General features: G+C 44.2%; 2 protein-coding genes across 2 annotated transcripts in view; one reads left to right on the top strand and one right to left on the bottom strand.

Moving 5' to 3' along the window:
* The first annotated feature begins 506 nt into the window (after positions 1-506).
* Positions 507-20,217, top strand: Jam3 (junctional adhesion molecule 3). The gene is made up of 9 exons (XM_026779426.1): positions 507-602; positions 10,827-10,892; positions 11,605-11,718; positions 15,886-16,038; positions 16,454-16,656; positions 17,579-17,678; positions 18,720-18,849; positions 18,933-18,987; positions 19,254-20,217. The coding sequence occupies exons 1-9, from the start codon at positions 542-544 to the stop codon at positions 19,287-19,289; spliced, it is 918 nt and encodes a 305-aa protein (XP_026635227.1). The 5' UTR covers positions 507-541; the 3' UTR covers positions 19,290-20,217.
* A 2,266-nt stretch (positions 20,218-22,483) lies between these two features.
* The window catches only part of Ncapd3 (non-SMC condensin II complex subunit D3), an 89,610-nt gene continuing 87,444 nt past the window's right edge, over positions 22,484-24,649 (bottom strand). Inside the window, exons 34-36 of the mRNA XM_005346972.3 lie at positions 23,342-23,416; positions 23,193-23,253; positions 22,484-23,123 (exon numbers count right to left, since the gene is read on the bottom strand). Of these exons, the coding sequence (XP_005347029.1) occupies positions 23,015-23,123; positions 23,193-23,253; positions 23,342-23,416 (245 nt within the window). The 3' untranslated portion in view covers positions 22,484-23,014. The remainder of the gene's footprint in view (positions 23,124-23,192; positions 23,254-23,341; positions 23,417-24,649) is intronic.

The raw sequence follows: 24,649 nt of genomic DNA, 5'->3' as shown, positions 1-24,649 counted from the left end.
CCAGGGAATTCTATATGCGAATATGTAATTGATGTACACACATAAATATAGTAGCTTAGACTGTCTGATTTGAAGCGAGTTTCTATTCTGAGGCTGATCATGAAGCTTTTTTGGGGGTGGGGCATTTGTGGTAGTTGTTTTTGGATTTTTTTTTTTTTTTTTTTTGCTTTGCTGAGACATGGTCCTCCTATGTTGCCCTGGTTGGCCAGGATCTCACTATGTAGCCCAGGTTGACTTCAGAATTGTAGTGTCTTTCCTGCCTCAGCTTCTACAGTGCTGGGCTTTGAGGCCTGTGTATCCATGCTGATTTATACAGCTCATTTGAAATTGTTCTCCTGTGATGAGACTGTTGCCAGGAGATGGATTGCTTTCTCACAGAAGCTGTTTTCCCATTCTTCTCCTCCCCTTCCCTCCATTACTTTCTTTTGTGCTGCAGATCAAACTCAGGCCTCATGTATGCTAGGTTAATGCTACATCTCCGCCTAATTTTTAGAAACTGATTTTATTCACCCATTTCTTTTCCTTAGGATTGCCCAGAAGCATGATAAAAAGGAAAGCGTTTGACCTTTCGTTGGTATCTTCTGTAGTTGACTTAAAAATAGGTATGTGTTGGATAGGAGGCCGACCTGGGGGATACAGAAAGGATGTAAAGGGGACAAAGACATTTCTAGTCCTTAATTCTTTCCCAGGAGGACATGGTTATGTTTCTTCCGTACTTGTCTTCCAGTGACTGTTTTAATTGGTTTACAATCAGTGCTATCTTTTGGGTTTGGAGTTTGGTATAGTTGCTGTCTGATAAACTGTATTTTAAGTATCTAATTTAATAAACAGCATATATGAAAGGCCTTGCAACCTCATTAAAAATAGTGACAATAGCCCCTGTCTTCTGATGTTTCCCAGTGGACATACCCCCGGTTAGCTGTCCCTATGGGTACTGCACCACCTGCAGTTTTCTCCTCGGGGACATATGCATCGCCCACGAGAGTCCCTTGTAATCCCAGTGCTGCCCGGTAATCCCACCCCTTCCTCACTGCGCCCCGTTCTGCTTTGGCACTACACAAATACTTATTGTATGTATACTGGTTTGGATTTCCATAGTTTTTAAAAGGATTTTATTTCATTACAGTTTTTAAATTATGTGTATATATGTGTCAGTGTCTGTGTGTGGATTTGTGTCCATGAGTACAGTGCTTACAGAAGCCAGAAAAGGCCACCAGAGTTCCTGGAGCTAGAGTTGTCTTAAAAATAGGTATGTGTTGGATAGGAGTCTGTGAGCCACCCGTGTGGGCGCTGGGTATTGATCTCTAGTCCTCAGTAAGAACACTGTGTGCTCTTAACCACTGAGCCTTCTCTCCAGCCCTTGTTTTCTGCAATCTTATATAGCTGACTAAACCTGATGTGCTCTTGACCAGACTTTTTTCACCTACCACAGTTATTCTGAGCTTCATCTGTGTGCCTCTGAGTTCACACTTTCTTCTCGGTACATAGCAGGATTGCGTGAAACAGTGGCAATTGTTTGCTCTTTAGATTGACGAGCATTTGCATCATTTTAGGTTCTTAGTGATACACACACACACTTTGCTCTGAATATAATTTCCTTCTGTTTTGTATGTAAGAGTAATATGGCTGGAAAGATAGGAATATATTGCAGTTTTGCAGGACAGTTCTCCAAATTGCTTTATATTTTCACTGGCAAAATCAAATGTTTGATGTCTGTGTCAACAGTTGTGGTCAGTCTTTTTAGCTTTGGCCATTCTTGTTGGTGTCCAGTGGTGTCGTGCTGTGGCTTTCATTTACAGCTCAGTTGTTGAGCATCTTAGTCTTATCACCTGGGAGAAGTCTCACACTTCCTCATCACTGTTGCTTAGGAGTGAAGGCAGCCACAGATAATATACAAATGAAGAGTGTGACTAGCTGGTTTGAATATTTTTCTTATTCATTGAGGAAAGAAAAATAAAAGCAAATTGCTTTATCTGTAAGAATATGAGTCAGTGGTCCTGAGTTAGAAAAAATTTTCCAGTAATAGACTTGGTTGTATATATTCTTGTTCTGTGTTGGTGGAACTGACCTGAAGCTAAACTAACTAACTTCTTTTTTTCTTTCTTTCTTTCCTTCTTTCTTTCCTTCTTCCTTCCTTCCTTCCTTCTTTCCTTTCTTCCTTCCTTCCTTCCTTCCTTCCTTCCTTCCTTCCTTCCTTCCTCTCTCCCTCCCTCCCTTTCTTCCCTTCTAATAAAGATCACTCTTAATTTTCCCCATCCTTTAACATTTCAGTTACACTGGTTAACTTTATACCATGTTTATTTTTCTTTTAACATGTTATGTTAAAAGAAAGCTGAAAGTCCTGCAGCTTGAATGTTTCTCGTTGCTATGACAATGGAATAAACTCTCATCCCTCTTTACAGTAGTCTATGGCTAGTTGAATTATCTTACCATGTTCATTCTGGGATCATGAAATGGCTATTCCATTCAAATTCTAAAGTAGGACCATGGTTCTCCACTGCCTTTGACTGCAACACGAAGGCTGTTTCCATACAGCTCCTGAGGCTACCGAGACAGAGAGGGCCTGGAGAGTGTAAACAAGATGGAAGACCATTGTGGAATGTGTGCAGTTAAAATGGAAATATTAACTTTGAATTATTCTTTGTAGCACACAGAGCGCATATTTTTGTCTTGGAATTCTGATACCAGCACTTGTAATGAGATGCAAACAGTGTTTACAGGATTGGGCTCACACAGAGAGTGGCTTTGTGCCAAGGTCTCCACTCAGGGCAAATGTTAGGGCTGATGTATTTGCAGATGAGGTGTTTTACAGGATAAGAATGGGCCTTGACACATGTTGTGTATTTAGTCATAACTGCTTGTCATGCCTCAGCACCTCCAAGATGAGTCTCATGGGAAAAGATCAGAGAATTGTATGTGTCTAAGCTCTCGAGCCAAGAACAGTACTTGCTAGGTCTGATTAGGTTGCTTTTAGAAAGGTGACAGTGCTGGGTTTGTACGAACACAGTGACCAGCCAAGTCTCTCTACCAAGTGTTTTACGATTCCATTGCTATTTCAGCGCAGAGCTAAACTCATGGTAAGCAAAACAGGGGTGCCGCCTAGCTCTCTTGGTTGTATACTTTTTGAATGATTAAGAAAAAATAAATCATTAACCAGTTAGACCAGGCTTAGAAAAAGATGTGATGCTGTTATCCTAGGTCACTCTTTCCCTTCCTCCTCTGTCCACTCTGCCTTTCTCTCCATTCCTGCTCCTGTCCTGGATCTTCTTTGCTCTTCCTCTCTCCTTCGTTCTTCCTGGAAGAGCCTGGGTGCAGATGGAGTGCGAAGGCCATCATGTTGCATGGCAGTTTGGAACTGAAGACTGTAGCCCGGCTATCCCCTGTTCTATCGGTCTTTTCCCACAGCTTCTGTGCATACACTGCTCACTTCTCCCTCTACACATCCCAGATTTTCTTATAATGCGTAGAGCTGCACGTTAGAGAAAGGAGAGGAGTGGGCTACTTCTTCCAGCACAGTTACTTCTGACATGCTAAGTCCATCACGGGCATTGCTAGACAGAGTTTTACTATTTTAATATTAATCATGTTTTTCTTAAAAAAAATCTTTGAAGCTGAGCAGTGGTGGTGTACACCTTTAATCCCAACACTCAAGAGGTAGAGGCAGAGAGGCAGGTGGATCTCTGTGAGTTTGAGGCTAGCCTGGTCTACAGAACGAGTTCCAGGGGTACACAGAGAAACCCTGTCTCTTTAAAAGAAAGAAAGGAAGGAAGGAAGAAATCAATCAGCCAGTCAATCAACCAGTCAACCAATATTTGATGGTGGGGCTGGAGAGATGGCTCAGCAATCAAGAATGCATCCTCCTCTTACAGAGGACCTGAGTTTGGCATTCAACATCCACATCAGGTGACTTACAGGTCACCTGTAACTCTAGTGGCATCTTTTAGACTCTGAATGTATCCTGTACACGTCCACCCCTCTCCATTCTGTGGTCCCTCCACCCTAACATACGCACATAATTAAAAATAAAAATCTTCTTCAAAAAACAAATCTTTGGTGACTTGAGATGGGAGACAGTGGAATCAAATAGAAGCAGCACCTCATCTGAAGGTTTCCTACTAACTTAACATGGAGGTGTCAGAAGGCACTGCTCAGACTGGGCACTCTGAGTTTCCATTGAAGAATTCTTCTGAGCATAAGTACTGTGGAATCTCATACAGTGTTCTTTTTAAAGAAGTACCATAGCCAGAGCATTGGTACGGCAGCATTCTCCAGAGAACATATCTCAGGAGAAGAGGGATGCTAAGGGATTGTCTTGTGAGAATATGAAAGCTGACATATTCAGAATTTATGATGTGGCCCTGCAGCCTGGTGACTCTGGAGAGACAGTGGTGCCACCAAGTCCAAAGACATTTTGCTGAAGAACTCCCTTTCCTATCGGGAGGACACTTTTTAATTCTATTTAGATCTGTAGCCGATTTTAGGATAAGATCTAATGATACCACAGAACCCAGAGTTCCACAGTTTACATAGTAATGCTATACAAAAACACCCTCCAAGTCGACACATAAAATTAAATATCCAAGCCAGATTTATGATTTACTTTTTAATCCCATCATGTTTGGCTTGGCCTTTTAAAATTTATTTATTTTTATTATTTTTAAGACAGGGCCTTGCTCTATAGCCCAAGCTGACCTAAAACCCATTTTTGTCCTGGCCTGTGCTCCCATGTGCAGCACCAGCCAGGCTTATACTTTATCTCGCAGGGTCCGTTTGATTCTACTGACATTTAGCTTGGCCTTGATCACAGTGGGCGAGCACGGGCAGGGATTCATCCAGCTGTGCTGTGGCCAGCACCTGTTTTGAATGATTTATAGTCTGCTGTATGTAGGCGAATAGTTCTGGACAGTAGTGTTTTGTGTCCTTTCTCCCTCAATTCTTGTCCTTAAATTCCTTGAAAGTTGAAGAATAAGCTGTGAAATTGTTGAAAGGATGCTTTTTACTTAAAAAAAAAAACCTAAAAAAATGAGAACAACAAGAAACCTTTTATATAAGGTGGATTTTGCTGAGCAAGTATAAGCAAGCGTTCTGTTTTGATCAGTAAACATGTAGTTAATGTTGACAGCAGAGCCTGTGCGACTGCTTTATATTTAGACTTGAGCCCCAGTGGGCCTGCAGTCCCACAGCGCTGTGTGCTTGAGTCCTGGTTAGGGGAAAGTTTCTTTTGAGCAGGAGACAAAGTGAACAGAATGTCAGAAGGCTAAATATAAATCCTTCGTGAGCTAGTCACACATAAACTAGTTTTTAGCCAACAACATACTGTAGATGGAAATATTTTTAAAAGAAAATTTTTTATCTTGGTTTATAGTACTGAATATAAATCCCAGTTAATGGAATTTACATGAAAAGCCAAGATTATTGATTTTTCTCTTTAGCTGGCCCTGTAGGTAAATAATAGCCACTGTTAAAGATAGAACCCTTTTGTCTCTTGTTATTGTAGCATTTTACTTGTGAGTCAGTCGATCTGGTCTACTGTTTATATGACTTTAACTTCAAAAAAGAAAAATAAGAAAAAGTAGACAAAAAGAGATGCATAGTTTCATTGGATTTTGAGCAGTGTTAACTTGGGCTGTTGAGTCTGGACCTTCGCTGCAGCTCCCGGGACACCCAGCCAGAGTCAGCCGCCCTCTGCTGCGCTGTGTGTGGGCTGAAGCTCAGTATCTCCCACTTCGCTTTAAGTCGGCTTTTGTCATATTTTACATTGTTGGGTGGCTTTGCTTGAGGTCCTAGAAGTATTTTATAGCCAGCAACTCTCTGGGATGGTAAGAGGAAGCGTGGGCATCGCCGTGCCTGGCAGCAGGCTGTTTCTGAGCGCAGCTGCGTGACTGCTCAAGGCTTTCCAGGTAGCACTGTGTGTAGTGGCTCCAGGCATGCTCCGTGAAACCTCAAGCTGTGTACATTCCAAGGAACCAGGGGCAGTTGGGCAATGGTTCTTTTAAAATCGCTTTGTAAAATCAACTATTTTAGTTAGCATAGTGGGTGTCGCCATGATATTTTCATACGTACAATGTCATTGTACCTTGCTCATATTTGCCCCTCCTCCTGCTTTCCCTCACCTCATCCCTTTCCATCCCCAATAGCCCTCCTGCTTCTGACATTTCCTCCTCTCATATATATGAGAAAATACACACTATTTTCTTTTTCCTTTTACCCTGTTTCCTCTTCTCCCCTCTTTAGACTTCTTCCAATGTCGTGTGTGTGTGCACACGCTTGCACACATGCGTTTGTGTAGCTGCATAAGAGAGAAAGCGTGCTGTCTTTCTGAGTCTTGCTTAGACTTGATCAGAACTTTAAACGAGTAAAGAAGGGTCACCGTGTGTCTTGCCCCCCATTCTATCCCCAGACCCTAGCAGAATCTCTTAAGTCTTCCAGCACCGAGGGAGGAAACTGCAGTTGTTTTCCACAGCTCTACGATTGTTCCAGATGAGGAAAGGGAAGGGGAAGCCAAGAACACGCAGCTTGAGGTGCTCTGGCAACGAGGAAGGGCGTTGTGAACGTCAGCGCACCCGCATTTCCTCCCTTCCCTTATCAGCGGTATCTTGTGGGCTCCCTGCGCTCCCCCTTAACTTAGTTCCATGTCTTCAGCAGGAGGAAGAGGTGTTGGGTTGAAGATGACGGTGCCAATTGCACATCACCCCAAAGCGTTTTTAAGGGCACTTCCCTGCAAACTCATCTAAAAAAAGGTCTCAGTAAAACAATGGTCTATCAATTTAGACTTCAAGGTCTGATTTATGTTTTCCTTTTAGTATAAAATCTCTGTTTACATGTATCTGTTGCTGTCTATTTCCGAGTGGATTTTAGCAGTATGTTTTCTACAAGAAAATATATGAAATAAATCAGGAAGTAGGAATGACAAGTCCAAAACTCCTGGCCTGTAGTCTTGACTGTCCTTGTTGTCACTAATGTCTCTAGGCTCTGTTCCCCTGCCTGGAAGTACGTGCCGTACCTTTAAACTCAAGGATACCAGGAGGTGGAGTCAGTATTGAGAACGTGTTGTTAGCTAGCCCCAGTGCTGCACAGATGTGCAGCTCATTAGAATCCCAGCAGCACTGTGTGTGTCCTTGCCCTGCTCCATCGCCTGTCAAAGTACGGGGGGAGGGGACCAGTGTCTGCTCGTTCATTTCTTTACAGTAAGTTCCAGTCTGCAGCAGGATGGTAATTTCCTTTAACACAATAGTCACCTTATCTACAAGAAGCAAACCATCCTAGTTGGTGCCTGTCAAAATGCTGCTGTCTGTAAGTTTAGGTCTTATTTCTGGTCTGTCTGCTCTGCACACTGCTGACAGGCTCCTCATATGCGGAATTTTAGACTCCATGGCTGGCAGATTTTCATGTGACATACCTTCCCCTGACTTTTTTCAGGAAAAAGACAAATTCTGCTTGTGGGTATAATGTCCAGAAGGATGGAATGCTGGTGTTTTTTGGAGTTAGCTTCTTAACCAGAGGATATGAACACGAGAAGCTGACCTGCTCAGCTGCTTTTGCTCTGCTCAGACTTAAGGATGCCAACTTTTCTCTGGCTTGCTCTCATTGTGTTACCAGTTCCCTGTGTCTGGTGCATCTAGGATATCCTTGCCTCTGGACCATTGTAGCTTTTGGGGAATAAATAGATAAATTGTAGATAGGGGGTTTCCAGACATTTATCATCCCTCCTTCACTCCTCTTTTTTGAGACAAGGTCTCATTCTGTAGCCCCAATTGGTCCCGAATTTTCCATGTATTATAGTCTGACCTCAAGTCCTTGATCCTCCAGCCTTACACCTCCTGGTGCTGAATCACAGGCCTGGTGCTTCATTGCTTTCTTTTTATTTAATTGTTTTAAGGTAATTTTTTATTTTTTGAAAATGTCACACATTTATACAACGTATTTTGATTACATCCATATGTCACGACCACCTTCCAACACCACACCCTGTTCCCCCCTACACTAGTTCTCTTGCAGCTTCATGTCATCTTTTGTTATTGTTGTTATTAATAACCGTGAGTCAAATTAGTGCTCTCCATATCCACACGAGGGTGTAGTCATCCCTTGGGACATGAGCAGCTGTATCCCCAAAGGAAGTTTGACTCTTTTTCTCTCAGGTGCCATCAACTGCCAACACTTCCTTTACTAAGAATGGGGCCTTGGGCCCTTCCCCGTTCAGATTGGAATGTTGACTGGCTTGATCTTGTACAGGTCTTGTGCCAGTAACCACAGCTGCTGTGACTCCGTGAATGCAAAGCCATGTTGTATCCAACGGTGAGCACTTTACATCTCTCTTCTCCAGCCGCTGGTGTTTACGGTCTTCCCACCCCAGTTTGTGAAGTTCCCTGAGCTTTGGGTAGTGTGACGTTAATACAGATGATGGATGCATAGCTGAGCATTCATAATTCTTTGTACTTGGCACTTGGACCAAGTACAAAGTCTGTGCATTAACAACTGTCCACTGCAAGAAGAAGCTTCTCTGTCCAAGGTTGAGAGCAGTAGAAATCTATGGCCATGAACAAAAATCTATAGAAAGTAGTTTGACAACATGGTCATTTAGCAAAAGAACAGCTGTGGGATTTCCAAGTCATAAGCCTTTGACTAGGTGTATAGTATTAGGCACAAAACACCTCCCGTGGAGCAGGTTCCTCCCATAACAGTCATGCCATTATCATACCAGTGGCCATATCTTACAAGAGGTCAGTATTGTAGCACACAGTGCCCAGCAACTTAGTCAAACTGTTGGTGTCTTTTCTCCTTAGCACCCTGCTTGGCACCTTCTGGTACAGTTTAAGCTAGTTTCCTGGTGAGTTTGAGTTGATAGTTTGAGTTGCTTTCTCTATATCCTGCATCCAGAGCTAGTGGTGTCTTTATCAAATGTCTTACATCTAATTAGTGGACAGCTAAGAACAATGGCAGTGGCCTGTGTTGATCTGAGTGCCTCTGAGGCCTCTATACCATTAACCATAGAGAGGCTTATATCAGGCCATAGTAGCAAGTCTGTGGGAGAATTTTCTTGATTAGTGATTGCTATGGGAGGGCCCAGCCCACTGTGGGACCCTGTGCAGGTGGTCCTGAGGCATATAAGAAGAACAGGCGAGCAAGCCATGAGGAAGAAGCCAGTAAACAGCATCCCTCCATGGCTTCTGCTTCAGTTCCTGTCTTGACTTCCCTCAATGACGACATGTGAAAGGATTTGTAAGATGAAATAAACCCTTCCTTTCCCAAGTTGCTTTGGTCATAGGGTTTTATTATAGAAATGGTAAACCCAACCTAAGATACTAAGTGCCATTTAAAAATAAAATGTAGGCTAGAGAGGGAATTTGGCCAATCAGGTGCTTGTCTTGAAAGCATCGAGGATGCAAGTTAGCTCTCTAGAGTCATATACACTACACTGAAATCTCTCCGTCTCATTATACTCTGCCTTTCTCTAGCTTCTTGTGACTCTCAGCGATCTACCTCACTTCTATACTTTAACTCATATTCATTATAAAAGGGACTGATTTGGTCGCGCAGGCTCTTAGAGTCACTTCAGGAGACTCTGTGGTCATCTTTAGGAAGTCTCAATCCCTCAAAGCCAATTTTAGTTTGTTGTCTAAATCAGAGCAACCATATTAAAAGAACCATTAGTGGTGACTTCCATTAGAAGGAACTTGGGTGGGCTTGGCAGTGCATCACATTACTCCCGACTCATGAGCCACTGGGAGCTATGAGATCGGAGGAGAAATAGTGTTATACTTGCAGTATTTTCTGCTGACCCTAAGAAAGGGCAGCTCGTGGTTACCCCAAACCAGGTTATCTTCAGGTATCTTGGTTCTGCAGTCTTCCATAGAAGTAACAGCAGCTCAGGTATATTCTGATTCTACTTTCCACCATCTTTTATTCAACCCTTCCAGACTTTTGCTAAAATGGGAGTGAATTCCCAGTAAATAAGGAAAGCGAACACATATCAGAATCATTGTATAGGTCCAAGACTTGTAATTCTGCAGTCTAAACTCTTACCAGCTCATAGCACTGTCTTTAAGCCTGAACCATCAGTAAACATTCTATGTCAAAACACTCTTGGGGAGTGACAACTTTTCTTAGAGGCTAGCAGCTGAAGGACAGCATATAGGTGGTTTATTATCTCCGCGAGATTGGTTGGAAAATATTGAGACCATGGAGGCAGCATATCTTCATTCCATCAAATCTACAAACTCAGCTGCATGGAAACCACTGTACTGTTACCTCTCTCACGTCACTGAAGTCTGGTGTGAACTTCTCCATGTACTAGATGCACTGGGCTAGATGAACATACAGTAAGGCAGACTCTGAGTTGGCTGATCACTGGGCCAAAGAGGGATGTGGCCATCCTGAAGGGGAGGCTTCAGGTCATGTTTTTTTTTTTTTTTTTTAAACCGTGCTGTGCCATCAAGATTGCCTTTATAGGACTTGACACTTAGAGGAAAAGGAAAGGCAGGGAAGGAATGGTAGAGGCCCACAGTCTATGAGAGATGGCAAAGCATCGATAAAGAAGTGCTTGGAAAGGCTTTAGCATTCTAAGGGCTTTGTCTGGGATGGAGAAGGAAAGCCAGTTTAAAGAGACTTCTCTTTCTCTTTCTCTTGGTTCCTCCAGAGAGCATACTGAAAGGAAAGCATCACTTATGGTTGTCTCTAAGAGACTGGTTAGGATGTATTTTCCATCCCCTGTGCATTGTGGCAGATATCCACATCTACATGGAAGGAAAAGTTGTGACCTCCACCCAATGTTCCTTGCTGTGTTGGGACTGTAGAGTATCTAATTTTACTTTTGCTTTCCCCTTCAGGCTGCTTGATAGAGGCAGTAGATCTCAAGTCCAGCAACCGAAACCCAGTGGTACATGAATTTGAAAGTAAGTACAAATAAAAAGAGCGGAATGGGCCCCCTGGTGGACATTGTGTAGTTCTGCAGCCAACCCAACACCTGTTCCTCTATTATGATTATTTAATTTAATTAATTAATTTATTTATACATTTGTTTGTTTTAGACAGGATTTCACTGTTTAGCTCTGGCTGGCCTGGAACTCACAGAGACTTACCTGCCTGCCTCTGCCTTCCAAGTGCTAGGATTAAAAGTGTCCACTACCATACCCAACCTATTATCATTTAAAAAGATATTTATTTTATTTGTGACTGTGTGTCTGTCTGTGCACATGTTGGGGGAAGGCTGCAGAGGCCAGAAGGGGGCCTTGGATCTCTAGGAGCTGGAGTTACAGGTAGCTGTGTGCTGGACATTGAACTGCTCTCTGCAAGAGCAGTAAGTGCTCTTAACCACTGGACCACCCCTCCAGCCCCTACTCCCCTACATGTTATGGTGAAGAATGCTCAGGATGGCTATTGTGTATGAGTAGATTAGTGTGTACTCCGCGGTTTATATTTGGTGCCATCTGTTTCCTGCCTATCACTGTGCCCGTACAACAAAGAAATCGCATATCATAGATTCAGCGTCTTTAAAGGAAGGTGTATTCCCTATAGTGTAATCCTCACTAATTTTTACTGCAAAAAAAAATCATCTCAGAATCTTGGGAAAATTAAGCTTATACTTTTTCTCCCACTGCTCATTAGGTGTGGAACTGTCTTGTATCATTACGGAATCACAGACAAATGACCCTAGGATTGAATGGAAGAAAATCCAAGGTGGTCAAACCTCATATGTGTATTTCAACAACAAGATTCAAGGTACGAACCCACCGTCCTCTGTGCTACTTGCTTCTCTCTTGTCCACAGCCTTTGGAATTTATTCACAGCAGAGATTTGCCCAAGACTGCTAACCTGCACCCGCATTTAGGACTGTTCTGATTTTCTTGTGAAAATTTCAACTTTAGCATTGATATTTTGAGCCTCTCTGTACCTTTAAGATGCAGATTGAACAGTAGCAGCTCATTAGTAAAGGCATCTAATCTCTGCACAACCTACCTGTCTACCTGTCTGAGAAGTCACAGCGAACAGCTTCCTTAGCCTTGTTGTTATGGCCCATGGCAGATAAAGTGTGAGCAAGTGACAAAAGGGTCATCACAGAGCTGCACTGTCCCGTGTGGAGGGCCGGGGTCTCCCTCCATTGGCTGGCGGGACGAACATAAACTGCCATGGGATGTCGAGGAGGAGGAGGAGAATGAGGGCCAGGCGTCTGGACAGTAGGCTGCAGAGTGCTGGGTAACGAGACAATGGTGGGAGATGTGGTGGCGGGAAAGGATGCTTCATATGGACACACAGAAGCCAGGAAGACCGTTGCCGATGAGAAGAGCTGCAGCCAGAGAGAGAAAAGAGGAAGACATGAGGTGTTCTGGCTGTCAGACAAACCAGGGCAGTAGATAATACTCATCAAAGGTGCTAGGAGAAGCCACGTGCTCAAACGCTTTGAAGACTCAGGTGAAAAGAGATTGGAGATAACAAGACCGAGAACAGGACCATAGTATGTTAGGTCTGGTGGATGGGGTTGCTCACAGGGGCTGAGCTGAGCTACAGACGTGGAAGTGCTGAAGGAGGTGGCGGTGGGGCAATGGGGAGCTTAAGTGTTACAGCTCTGAGGGGAAGGGGATTCTGGCAATGAGGAGCCAGGGAATGCCATAAAGTCACACCGCACAACAAACTTCACATAAGAGATTTGCTGGGAAAAGCACAGCGGGATTGTTAACTACCTTTGCTCTGAAGAGAAGTAGCAGAGAACTGGGCATTATGTAGGGTTTCTTGGTGGGTGGAGCTTTCCAGGGTGGCCTGGGATTGGAGGGATTTTGTGAACTGTCTGATCTTGGGACAAGCTCAGGGATTGGTGGGATTCTGTGTACTGATGTTGGGCTTTTTTTCTGTAGGGTGGGGCCTGGCCACCCTCCTGCCTCAAAGGACTGGAAAAGACCTGTTAAGGCAGTTAGAGAAGTCCGGGAAACAGGCTTCTTGCACCTCTGATGGGCTTTATACAGAGGCGACACATAGTAGGATGCCATTTTCCTTCTCACACTGAGGGAAGAAATAAATAGGAGGTCCAGTGCAGTGTGGGTCTGTTCAATTTTAGGGAAATCATAGTCTCTGTGATTTGAGTTCTAAGTGTTATCAGGATTTAGATGCTCCTAGAAATAGTTTGTTGACTACAACTGTAGCTCAGTGGTGTAGTGTGTGCCCAGCATTCATAAACCCTGAATTCAATCTCTAGGACTGAAGAGGGGGAAAAAAAGGCTAAAATCCAACAACATCCAAGGGCAGAATGTGTATCCCAGTAATAGTACCCTTTGAAGGTTCACAACTCCAGGGAATCTGATGCCTTCTTCTGGCCTCCACAGGCCGTGCATGTGTGATGTAGACAAAACATCCATACATAAAATATAAGTAAGTCTAAAAAACTCCAGTCTTATTAAAAACATAAAAACCCTATGTATTCTGGGGGCTGGAGAGACGATTGAGTTGTTTTGAGTATGTACTGTTGCAGAGGACCTGAGCTTAGTTCCTAGCACCACTCAAGGCGGCCTTAGCTTCAGCTTCCGGGTATCCGACATCCTCTTCTGTACTCGGAAGACACTGCCCTCCTACCTGCACATACCCACACACATATACATACAATAACAAAGTAAATCTGAAAGAAGGAAAGAAAACTTCCCATTTCCCTAGAGCAAGGGGTGTGGGTGGGCAGAGTGATGGACCACTGATCAGCATGTACAAGGTCCTAAGCATCCCTTGCATCACAAACAATAGCAGCTTTCTTTTTATGGACTCTTAGTCATAGCAATGGCTACTACAATGAACATCTACCACAAAGAACCAGGGTTGGAGGCAGGACTCGTCTTATGCTTTGGTGGACTGTGTCCAAAGCACAAGTTAGATCTGTCCTCCTTGAAGTTGTCATAGGCACATAGGTATGGAACCACCACCCTGTCCAATCCCAGAAACTTTCTGTAGCCAAGAAAGAAAGCCATGCCCGCGAACAGTCAGGACCCTTCCCTCACCCCTTAGCAGCCCTCTGTCTACTCTGTCTCTCTGCATCCCTTTTGGAGACTTCATATAAAGGGGACATTATCCTTTTGTTCTTGGCTTCTTTCACTTAGCATAGTACTTTCAGAACTCATCCACCTATAACGTGGATCAGAACTTTGTTCCCTTTGGTGGCTGAGTCAGTGTTCACTGTGTGGTTACTATGTTATTTTGTCCATTCATTAGCGGATGGGTGTGTAGTTGGCTACTTTCACATGTTGGCTGTCAGTATTCTGCACTCATGTACACCTGGTGTACAGACATACGTATATACAGACCATACGGTAGCTGCATGATGAGTTTTTGAAGAAACTGTCAGACTGCTTTCCAAAGTGGTGTCTTTTTTTCTTTAAAGATTTTATTTTTGGTGTCTAAGTATTTTGTCTGCAAGCATATCTGTGTACAAGATCTGTGTGCTGGGTGCACAGAGGACAGAAGAGGGCATTGGCTCCCTTGGAACTGGAGTTGTGTGTGGATGGTTGTGAGCCACCATGTGGTTGCTGCGAACCAAACCTGGATCCTCTGCAAAAGTAATATGAATGTTCTTAGCCACCTAGCCATCTACCCAACCCTGGCTTCACCGTTTTACATTTTCACTAGCAATGTCAACCCCCACCCTACCCCTGGAGTCTTACCAACACTTGTGATCACCTGACCTTTGACCTTAATTGTCTTAGTGGATGTATGAAGATGTCTCTGTGAAGCTGCACCTTCATGTGCTTATTGGGCAGCTATATATTTTCTTGGCAAAACATTTAATCAACTGTTAGGTTCACTTGCAAAACTTGTATATTGTTATTGCACTGGAAATTTCTGTATTCCAGGGACTAGTCTGACGTGACGTGGAGACTTTCTCCCATTCTGTAGATCGTCTGTTCACCTGCTTATGTCCTTTAAAGCACAAATGGTTTTTAACTTGAAGAAATCTAATATAACTCCATTTTTTGGTGCTTATGTCTTTGCTCTCATATTTAAGAAGCTATTATATAACTCGGGGTCATGAATATTATGCCTTCTGGAGAGATGGCTCAGTGGTTGAGAGTTCTGGCTTTTGCAAAGGACCTAGGTTTGATTCCTAGCACCCACATAGTGGCTGGCAACCATTTGTAACTTAGGCTCCAGGGCATTTGATTCTGATTTCTGTGAACACCAGGCACACACCTGGTGTGCAGACATACGTGCAGGCAAAAAATTCATACAAGAAAGTAAATAAATCTAAAAAAATATTCCTTTTTCTCCCTTAATACTGTTTTGGTTTTTGGGATAACACTTTGCTGGCCTGGAGCTTGCTGTGTTGCCCAGGCTAGCCTCTGGTTCAAGTTCCTGTAAGTTTAGAGTCGAAAACAGATGTGCCATTAAGCCCAGCTCTCATTTAACATTTTTTTTCCCTCAAGACAAGGTTTCTCTGTGTAGCCCTAGCTGTCCTGAAACTTGCTGTGGAGACCAGGCTGGCCTTAAACTCACAGAGATCCACCTGTCTTTGTCTCCCAAGTGCCCCACCACCTGGCATCTTACTAAATTCTTCTGTAGGTGTTTTTTGACTAGGGAGGGCAGCCTATGTTTAGCTTTCTTCTTTTGCATGTGGATAGCCACAACATCCTTTGTGGATTTTGATTTTTAATGTTTATTTGGTTCTCCTTTTAGTGGGAATTCTCTCTTGGAGATAATAAAGAAAAAACAAGGTTCCTGGCTTTATCTTAAATACCAGTTATTATTTTTGATGCTCAGATTGCATATGGGAAGAAGTTGGTGGTCCAATGCTCACACACATCACTTCTTTCATCTGGGGACAGGACAGAAAGCAGGCTGCAGTCTTTTTGCTCTGCCATCAAGTCCAGCCCCACAATATCTTCCAGTGCTTAGCAACTCGTGTCTTCTTTTTCACAGGGGACCTGGCAGGTCGTACAGATGTGTTTGGAAAATCTTCACTGAGGATCTGGAATGTGACACGGTCGGACTCAGCCATCTATCGCTGTGAGGTCGTTGCTGTACATGACCGAAAAGCCGTCGATGAGATTACCATTGAGTTAATTGTGCAAGGTGGGAACTGGTCAGGGTGAAGCACCTTACGAGTCCTTAGCTCTAGAATAAGAGAGCAGCTCATTTTTTGATTTCCTTTTTCCAGAGCTGCATCCCTGGGCTATCTGCAGTTTGGAGAGGGGAGCTAGTGAGGCTGTCAGGAGGTGGTGGGAAGGGTGGGAAGTTGGAGACAGAGGCTGAGCACCTGCTGTGTTCCTTACCAGCCTAGGGCCCTGCCTTTGCATAATCTCCTTTTCAGTTTACTCCTGAAGGTGGAAGGACTGGAAACTGGGATTGGACACACGGGGTGGAATGAGCTCCTGTACCAGGCAGCCTGCAGATGGGCTGTGGTCTTTGGAGCTGGTTTATTACCCTGGGTTTTGTTTTAAAGGGCTTCCACTGAAATTTAAACACCGACCTGTATTTTTACCTGCAGTGAAGCCTGTGACCCCTGTCTGCAGAGTACCGAAGGCTGTGCCCGTGGGCAAGATGGCGACACTGCAGTGCCAGGAGAGCGAGGGCTATCCCCGGCCTCACTACAGCTGGTACCGCAACGATGTGCCACTGCCTACAGACTCCAGAGCCAACCCCAGGTTCCACAACTCCTCGTTCCGTGTGAACTCTGAGACGGGCACTCTGGTAAGAGCTCCTCGAAAGCGAGGACGCAGATGCGTTTGTTGCAGCCTTGGATGCTTTAAGGAAACCTGTACAGCTAGAAAAGTCGAAAGGGCAAGTAAACAAATGTGTGGGCAGTATTAGAATCCTAGTTTGATCAGTCGAACAGGTAAATCAGCATGTGAGGGAAATAGGATTATTGGCAGATGCTTGATATTAAGCAATTATTAACAAAATTGTTATTGTGATTATAATTCTTTAGTCCTTATCATACACAGTAGTGTTTCTCAACTTGGGGGTTGAACGACCCTTTCACCGGGGTCGCCTAAGACCACTGGAAAACACAGATATTTACATGAACATTTATAAATGTAACAAAATTACAGTTATAGAGTAGCAATGAAAACAGTTTTATGGTTGGGGTCACCACAACAGGAGCAATGGGATTAAAAGGTCAAAGCATTAGGAAGGCTGAGAACCATTGATGTAGAGATAGATTCTTAGGGATAACACATACCTGGAATTTACTTCAGAATAACCTGCTTGTAGTGGAAGGCCACTTGGGAGACAAAAAGAAAGAAAACAAAGGCTTGGTCAAGCAGCAGAGGTCATGCTGGCCTTGAGGCACTTCTCAGCAGGGGGTTGTCTTGGCTCACACACCCAGCTGCACGCAGTGATCAGGTGAATCGGGACAGGATATTTGGTACTGTCTAAGGAGAGTTATTAGGATTGCTTTGACTTCACAGTGAGAGTGAAGCTGGCTTCTCTGTATCCTGGAGAGACTTCCTTGTTGCGGGCTCTGAGGTGAGGGTCACGTGCCAGGGAAGCCAGAGGAAGGCCACAACAGATGAGCTGACTACTGTGTGGTCTCGTCAGGCCTTTGCCAGCCTTGGTGTCTCTCTGTTTGTCGTGTTGAGTGAAGTAATACTTGTCATTTCTGAAACAGGTTTTCAGTGCTGTCCACAAGGACGACTCTGGGCAGTACTACTGCATTGCTTCCAATGACGCAGGCTCATCCAGGTGTGAGGGGCAGGACATGGAAGTCTGTGAGTCATTTGAGATCACACTGGAGTCTGGGGATTGAATAGGACATTGGAGATGAATGCTAGATGTCAGGTTAGCTAATAATCATTCTGCCATGCGTCAGTTTTCCTCTGGCGCTGACAAGGGACTCATCAGATCCAGTGGAGCCTGAGGATTGTGTGTATGAAAAAGCACAGGATGGAAATAAGTAGATCCTCAGACAAACTTCCGGGCAGCTTTGGGTGTTGGCGACACAGTCATGGAACTTTCACAGGGTACAATAAACTCTTTGGAAAATGATTGAGGTGTCAAAACCCAGTTGTATGGGGAACCTGACAGGCTTCTAAGAATTTAGCCTGTCATAGTAGCTAGGTTTTCAGGAAAAGCACCATGCTTTTCCCTGTTCTGTGATGTCATCTCTTGGGAGTGGGCTCACGGGAGGATGTGGATAGGCTGAGTTGTTGTGGCCACCCCTAGGACAGTGGAGGACTGTTACACACAGGGCCCAGGGAGCATTTGCTGTTGTAGGAAGGTTTCCTGCATTCTTCGTGCATCTTTGTTTACATAAAGAAATAAACCACTGGAGCCTCTGCCCGGAGGATGCAGGGATTCTAAGAGGGCCGAGGATAGGCGGCCAGTGAAGGGAAAGGGCAGGTTTGCACTTTTATGTCTAAGATTTGAAGCTTTCTTTTCCCCAAGTAACCCCAGGTAATCTACAGCAAAGGCAGGCCATGTAAATTAAGGTTACTTGCCTTAGGGCTCCTGGCTCTTAATTCTACAGAAATATAGCCATTTCTCCATGAGTAATATCTTAATGCCTTTTCTACACTGGCAAACTTCTCAGTGGCTTTGAGTGAGCATGTTTCACGATTGGGGATTACAGTAGCCTTTATCTTCTAAGCCAGAGAGATGTTAAGAGTCACTTTCCTCTTTTGGATAAAGTAGGCATGAATGGACAGAGGGGTAAATGGGGTAGGGTGGCAGTAGGTGTTGGAAAGGTGACCTAAGAAAGTCCAGGTCTTTTGAATGATCACACCATCTCTGCCCATAAACCTTTTCTGTAGATGATTTGAACATTGCTGGGATTATTGGGGGAGTCCTGGTTGTCCTTATTGTTCTTGCTCTGATCACGATGGGCATCTGCTGTGCATACAGACGTGGCTGTTTCATCAACAATAAACAAGACGGAGAAAGGTATGCCTGCCTTGTCTGAAGGTGAAGTTCAGGCTTGCATTAACAAATTGGCACACCACTGAATGGTCCTCTTCTGTTCACAGTTATAAGAGCCCAGGGAAGCATGATGGAGTTAACTACATTCGGACAAATGAAGAGGTAAGAGAGCAGAAAACCCATGCCAGGAGACCCAGCGATTTGCAAGGTACCTGGGAGTTATAGTGCACCCCCGAGCTCCTTGGCCGTCATGGTAACTCCTTCCTTGTGGGTTCACAGTGCTAATGTGGTTTACTTACTTTCCTCTGCTAGTGCTGCCCTGGTTTCCTCTTTGGGCGGCATGGTTAGCCTACATTTGATTTGATCAGTGTCTCCTACACCACTCACCGAAGCCCCTGAACTGTTGGTTCTTTGTGCTGTCTTTCCAGGGTGACTTCAGACACAAATCGTCCTTTGTCATCTGAGACCCGATGGCTGGGAGAGCATTGCAAATACCTCTACTGGAGACTGGTCAAGGGTGCTGTGAGCCCAGGGCACCTACAGAGCGCCATGCAGAAGCTGTTGTTTTGGCCAAAGTCAACTCCTCCCTTGCTCTTTAACAAGCCGCATGAATAAAGAAATCCTCCTGAAGATGGCATAGTAACTTAGATTGTTGCTAACCTTTTCCCTTAGAGGGATTAGGATGATCTTCAAAGCTTTTCTGTTATCAGTTCTCTTGTGCAGGAAAACTTGGACTGTTTCTTGACCCCGGGTTGTTTAATAGCCAGGACGACACTGGCTGTGAGAAGATGAGGGGCCGGGCTGCAGCAGCAGCTGTGTGAGCTCGCCTGTGATGGTGTCCCAGGAAGGTTTCAGGCAGTCAGTGCCTTGCTCTCTGGACCCTGACCCACCGTGTTGCCTCTGTTGATTGGCCAGTATTTTCATGTCCATCCTGGAGAATCTATTTGGATCTGCATTTTATAAAAACCCAAATCAGAAAGGTAAAATTGCTTGCTGGAAAGAGAGCTCTTATCCAGAGAACTCTTGTTCCCAAGAGCTGCCATGATTTAGGAGAACCTGTCTTAAGCTAAGTCTGAAATGGTACTGAAGTCTGCTTTTCTATTGATCTTGCTTATTTTATAAAATTTTAACATTCTAAATTTTTGCTAAAGATGTATTTTGATTATTGAACATTTCTATATAAACTGTAAATATATTGCCACACAGTATTTCAAAACGTATTTTTTTAAGAGTTCAATTTAAGATTAGAAGGCTTGGGCTACTAGTGTTCAACTGGAAACTACCAGTAATAAAGTCTTTTAAGGAATTCTCTTTGTTCATAAAACGTTTTAGCATTTTTCTTAAGAAAACCACTGTTGCTTAGGAAACCATTAAAGACTTTCAATCTAGTCATGTTTGTATCTTTCTGTATAAAGAAACCCTGGGAACTCCTGGGCTAGTTTTGAACAGCCTCTTCCTGAGATTTCCTATTCCCAGAGAGGTACGATGCAGACAAAGCTGGATGGTTCCTGGGGTTAGTTCACTGTTCATGGTCACTAACTCGTGTAGGATGGAACGTCCCTGACAGCCTGCACAGCCCTGGCCTCAGCTCTCTTCCAGGATTCAGATGTTCACTGGTGGTATTCTGGGCTGTGCAGCTGGGCTGTGCAGTGCGCTGGTCTTAGGTGGGAAGCCTAGGAAGGCTGGTGACCAGTGGCATCCCAGTCTTTGGGGTGACAGAGCTCAATCTTTTCTGGAGAGATCATAAGACAAAGGCGGTGTAGTTGTTCTTAAAATTCATTTTAATTATTTGTTTAGTTGATAAGTGCATCCAAGGCCAAAGGCAATTTGAAACTGAACCTGTCAACTCCAGTAATATTTAAAAAGATTCTACTGTTCTTTTTGTTGTGATGAAAGTGGCCAACGCTGCAGGCTGTCTCCCCCAGGACAAGCCCTTGTGTCCAGCCCAGCTCTTTGAAGCCAGTCAGAAAGTACAGCCAAGGTACAGAGCCAGATGGGGAGCAAAGTGAAATACCCGACCAAAAGCAGTTTTCTAATTTTTATTTTAAATCTTTTATCTACCGGAGACACTACTCATTTTATGGAACATTAAAAACACCATTCAAAAGCCTTTATTCTTCAGGAACAGACGTCCTTCGTCTCAAACACTTTACCATGCTAGATCAGGATGTAAAGTGGTTTGAAGCCAGGGGCGTCTAAAGGAGTTCCTAATCCTACCTTGCACCCAGAGAGGTTTTTATGGAGGAGCTAGCCACTTTGTGATGTTAATATTTTTTTTTTATGCTTCTACAGTCCCCCACCCCTTCCTTTTTTCACTGAATACTTGAAGCACACCGTTTTTTGTTTTTTTTTTTCTTATGTGAAAGGCTATATGCTAAGATACTGGCAGGAACAGTAGGGTGGTAATTCTGTGCCTGTCCAGCACAGCCCGGTTTCTCTTGCTCTGCATCCTGGATAATCTCATCCCTCCTCTACCCCTGCCCCTCTCTTGGTAGAGCAGGAGAGCTGCAGCTCTGAAGGGGTGGGGTGGGAGAGTAATACACTGACCTTCCAGTGGCTGTCACAGCAATAGGGCAGCTATGTTGCTCCTCCTTTTCTCTTTAATGCCCTAGGCATTCTTTCACAGTGCCATGGGAACTAGTCTGACAAGGCAACACATGAGCCTGGAAAGCAGAAGCCTGGCCTGGACAGACGTGGCCTGAAGAAGCTCACTGACCCGTAAGATGTGAATGTGACCGAAGGAACCTGAAAGAGGCTGGTTTTTTGTTTGTTTGTTTTTGACTATTGATGTTGAAGTTGTTGTTCATAGACGTTACAGACTTATACTAACACAACTGCAATTTGGTTATTTGTTAAAACTTGCTCATTTATAAAAACTTAAAAAAAATCATAAAATGAAACCACTTATTTCTTTGTGTTAGTTGATCCTGTATTCTTAGCATCTGGCTAGGCACATACTCTGCAAAGGCTCCACCACAATAAGAAAAGCCACATCGGTATCAGCCAAGTGTTCACTCAGGAGCAGCTATGACATGTATCCCACCAGCTGCCAGAGCTTCTTTACAGCGGAGAACAGTAATTCTCCATTCCCGACTCTAGCTACCACATGCACACTACAAACGCCAGTTCCGGTGCTGGAGGCTTGCCTAGGCACACCTGCTCCTGGCTTAGGAGGAGGGTGGCACTAGCCAGGTATGGCAGAGCGTGCCTGTGGTCCCTGCTACTCAGGAGGCTGAAACAAGGAAAGGACCAGACGAGTCCAGTTCAGCATGCTGAGCAACACAGTGAGACTCATGTCTCCAAAGAAGCAGGACACCGAATTCCATCTCTCGGGTTCCTGGAAGAGTACCAACACCAGGACCCAGGTCCCTTGTCCCTTCGCGGTGTCACGAAGCAGTCCCACTGTCACTCTAAGGCCGGAAGCCGTTCTGTCATAAGCAAGATTATACCCAATGTACTTATGGGATGTCTGTCATTAGGGAGACAGAAAGTCTCTATCTGGGAACAAAGGCAGGTGGGCACATGACCCATAATGGGAAGGAGTTTATTCTATTTATATTTTAAGTATTTTTAAATCCTTAATGCAGTGTTAAGAAGACCACCAATAAAGCCCTGTCCCAAAAGCCAGAAAATTATATTAAATGCTAGGAGATTATATTTATATTTGACCTTTATTCCTTAATTTTAGAAAGACTGTACATCTCTTTTAATAAAAATCTTCAATTATAAATAATAGAAAAATATTTCAATTCAGATTTTGCCATTAAGGAGAAATATCTGTCATAGTGAATTTGGAGAAGCTATAGACACTTGAGTTACACAGAGGAAATCTAGTTTCTAAAATTGTGTTCCTTAAAAACCAGATTGTAACTTATCCACAGGTTTAACACTCAAACACATCACAATATTAAATAGCTTAATGTTATTGTAAAAAAAAAAAAAGTCTAGATATGCCATCTCTATATATTTACAAATCTCAACTGCAGTAAAATAAACAGAACTATGGAAGGTTGGTCAGCCAGCACAAGTTGAACAAAGTCATGTTGGCATCCTACGAAAAGAACTGGCGGCACTGTACGGCAAGTCTCTGCGCATGTAGACCATGCCCACGCCACCCTTTTCCCTTCCACATGGGAAAGGCCAGTGTCCCGCAGGGCTCTGCCTTCAGTCACTGCTCACACACACTATTTCAGTTGGCTGTCTTCAGGGGGATCTTGCGGAGGGACCTCCTGCTGGATCTTGGGTTGCCGTTGTTTCTGGCTAGAGACTTTATGTTCCACTGTGGAGACTGTGGAGGCCTGAAGAAGAAAATGTACAGTCAATGAAAAGAAAAAAACCTACAAAAATGCCCACCCAAGAATACTTACGATTTATCAGGCAGTGATAAACATAAAATGTCATTTCCTTGCTCCTGAGCTTCAACTTTCTCTGAAAAGGAGTAAAAAACAAAGTAATTTAGTTTTCCCAGAACTTCAGAGGCAGTGGATATCCTGATGAGATGAAACCCAGAACTTACCTTTGGTAAGAAACGGAGTTGCTGGTGTCCCTATGTAACTGACCCCCGCTCCAAATGTGACGTTATTGATGGACCCTGGGAAAGGGGGAACTGTGTTAATAAAAATTGGGCACTACACAGACATCAAGTGCAGGGAATTAAGCGCCTTAGCCAGTGAGGTCTCTGCTCTGGTTCTCATTCCTGACTTCTACCTCACACACAGGTGACGGCCACTCATCGAAAGCTTCCCTTTGCCTCAGGACTGCACCCAGACTGAGACACCCTCGTCTCTACTGACTTCCTCTTTCCAGCAGGGCCTTTCTAAGGTTACTGTAGCCAGGCCTTCATTTGCACACACCTGTAGCTTCTCCCAGCTCATTCGTATCTTCCTTCAGTGACTGCCTGTATGGAGGGTACCCTCAATTCCCCTCTGGTTCTCTCTCTCCATTTCCTATGTTCCTCACCTGTATCTCCTAAGGAGATGTCAAAGCACACTGCTTAAGCCCCATGGTGTTTCTTCCTTGTTCCTATGTGTTGGAAGGGTTGGTCCTCTAAAGCTTTAACTGGCCAGCACCACAGGCTATATCTCCACATAGAATCAGTACCCACCTTGTCACTCCTTCCTTATTCCTGTCTTGCCCTCCTTCCTACCTCAGTTCGTCCCACCCCGTACTCTTGATCTTCCATGGTGTGTCCCTGACCTCGGCCTCCTCAGCCTCTAGCCCACACTTAGAAACACAGAGTAGCCTGGGATTGTGTTCTGTCTCTTTCACCAGCAGAAATTCAAGTCATTCACAGTCAGTTTATACGAGATGTAAAGTGTTTTAACACAGTATCTGCTACAAGGTAAGTGCCAAGGAAATAACTTATTAGCTATAATTCTCTATGTTACTAGAGTCACACTGACTTAAAGAACAGGTAAAGTTAGTGTCCTGGTTAGGTATCTTGATGGGGGCTCTATCAGTTTGAGCTGGCCCCAAGTCACCCTTATAAGCCCAGGAACTTCACAAACATGAATCTGCTTGTGTCCCCTGGGCATATGGATGACCATTCTTCACCAGGCCCAAGTCTTCTGTCATCTCTACCTGCCCATGACACATTGCCCCATCCTGGAGTCCTATAGCTATAGCGTTGGTACACTGTGGACCAGCCTAAGCTGCTAAGACTCCACGAGGGAGTAGAGCCTGGGTCTACATGCTTCATTCGTATGGGCACAGGTGTGAGGCTTGCTCCAGAGCTTACATTTCCCACATTCTATCATCTCATAAGGAGCATACAATTCCACCTTCATGGGTGGAAACATGCTAACATCCACTGCATTGCTGTACC

The sequence above is a fragment of the Microtus ochrogaster genome, chromosome 5 (assembly GCF_000317375.1).
Source record: "Microtus ochrogaster isolate Prairie Vole_2 chromosome 5, MicOch1.0, whole genome shotgun sequence".
Lineage (NCBI taxonomy): Eukaryota > Metazoa > Chordata > Mammalia > Rodentia > Cricetidae > Microtus > Microtus ochrogaster.
The sequence above is the reverse complement of the archived record's forward strand: the minus strand, read 5'-3'. Positions and strand labels throughout refer to the sequence as shown.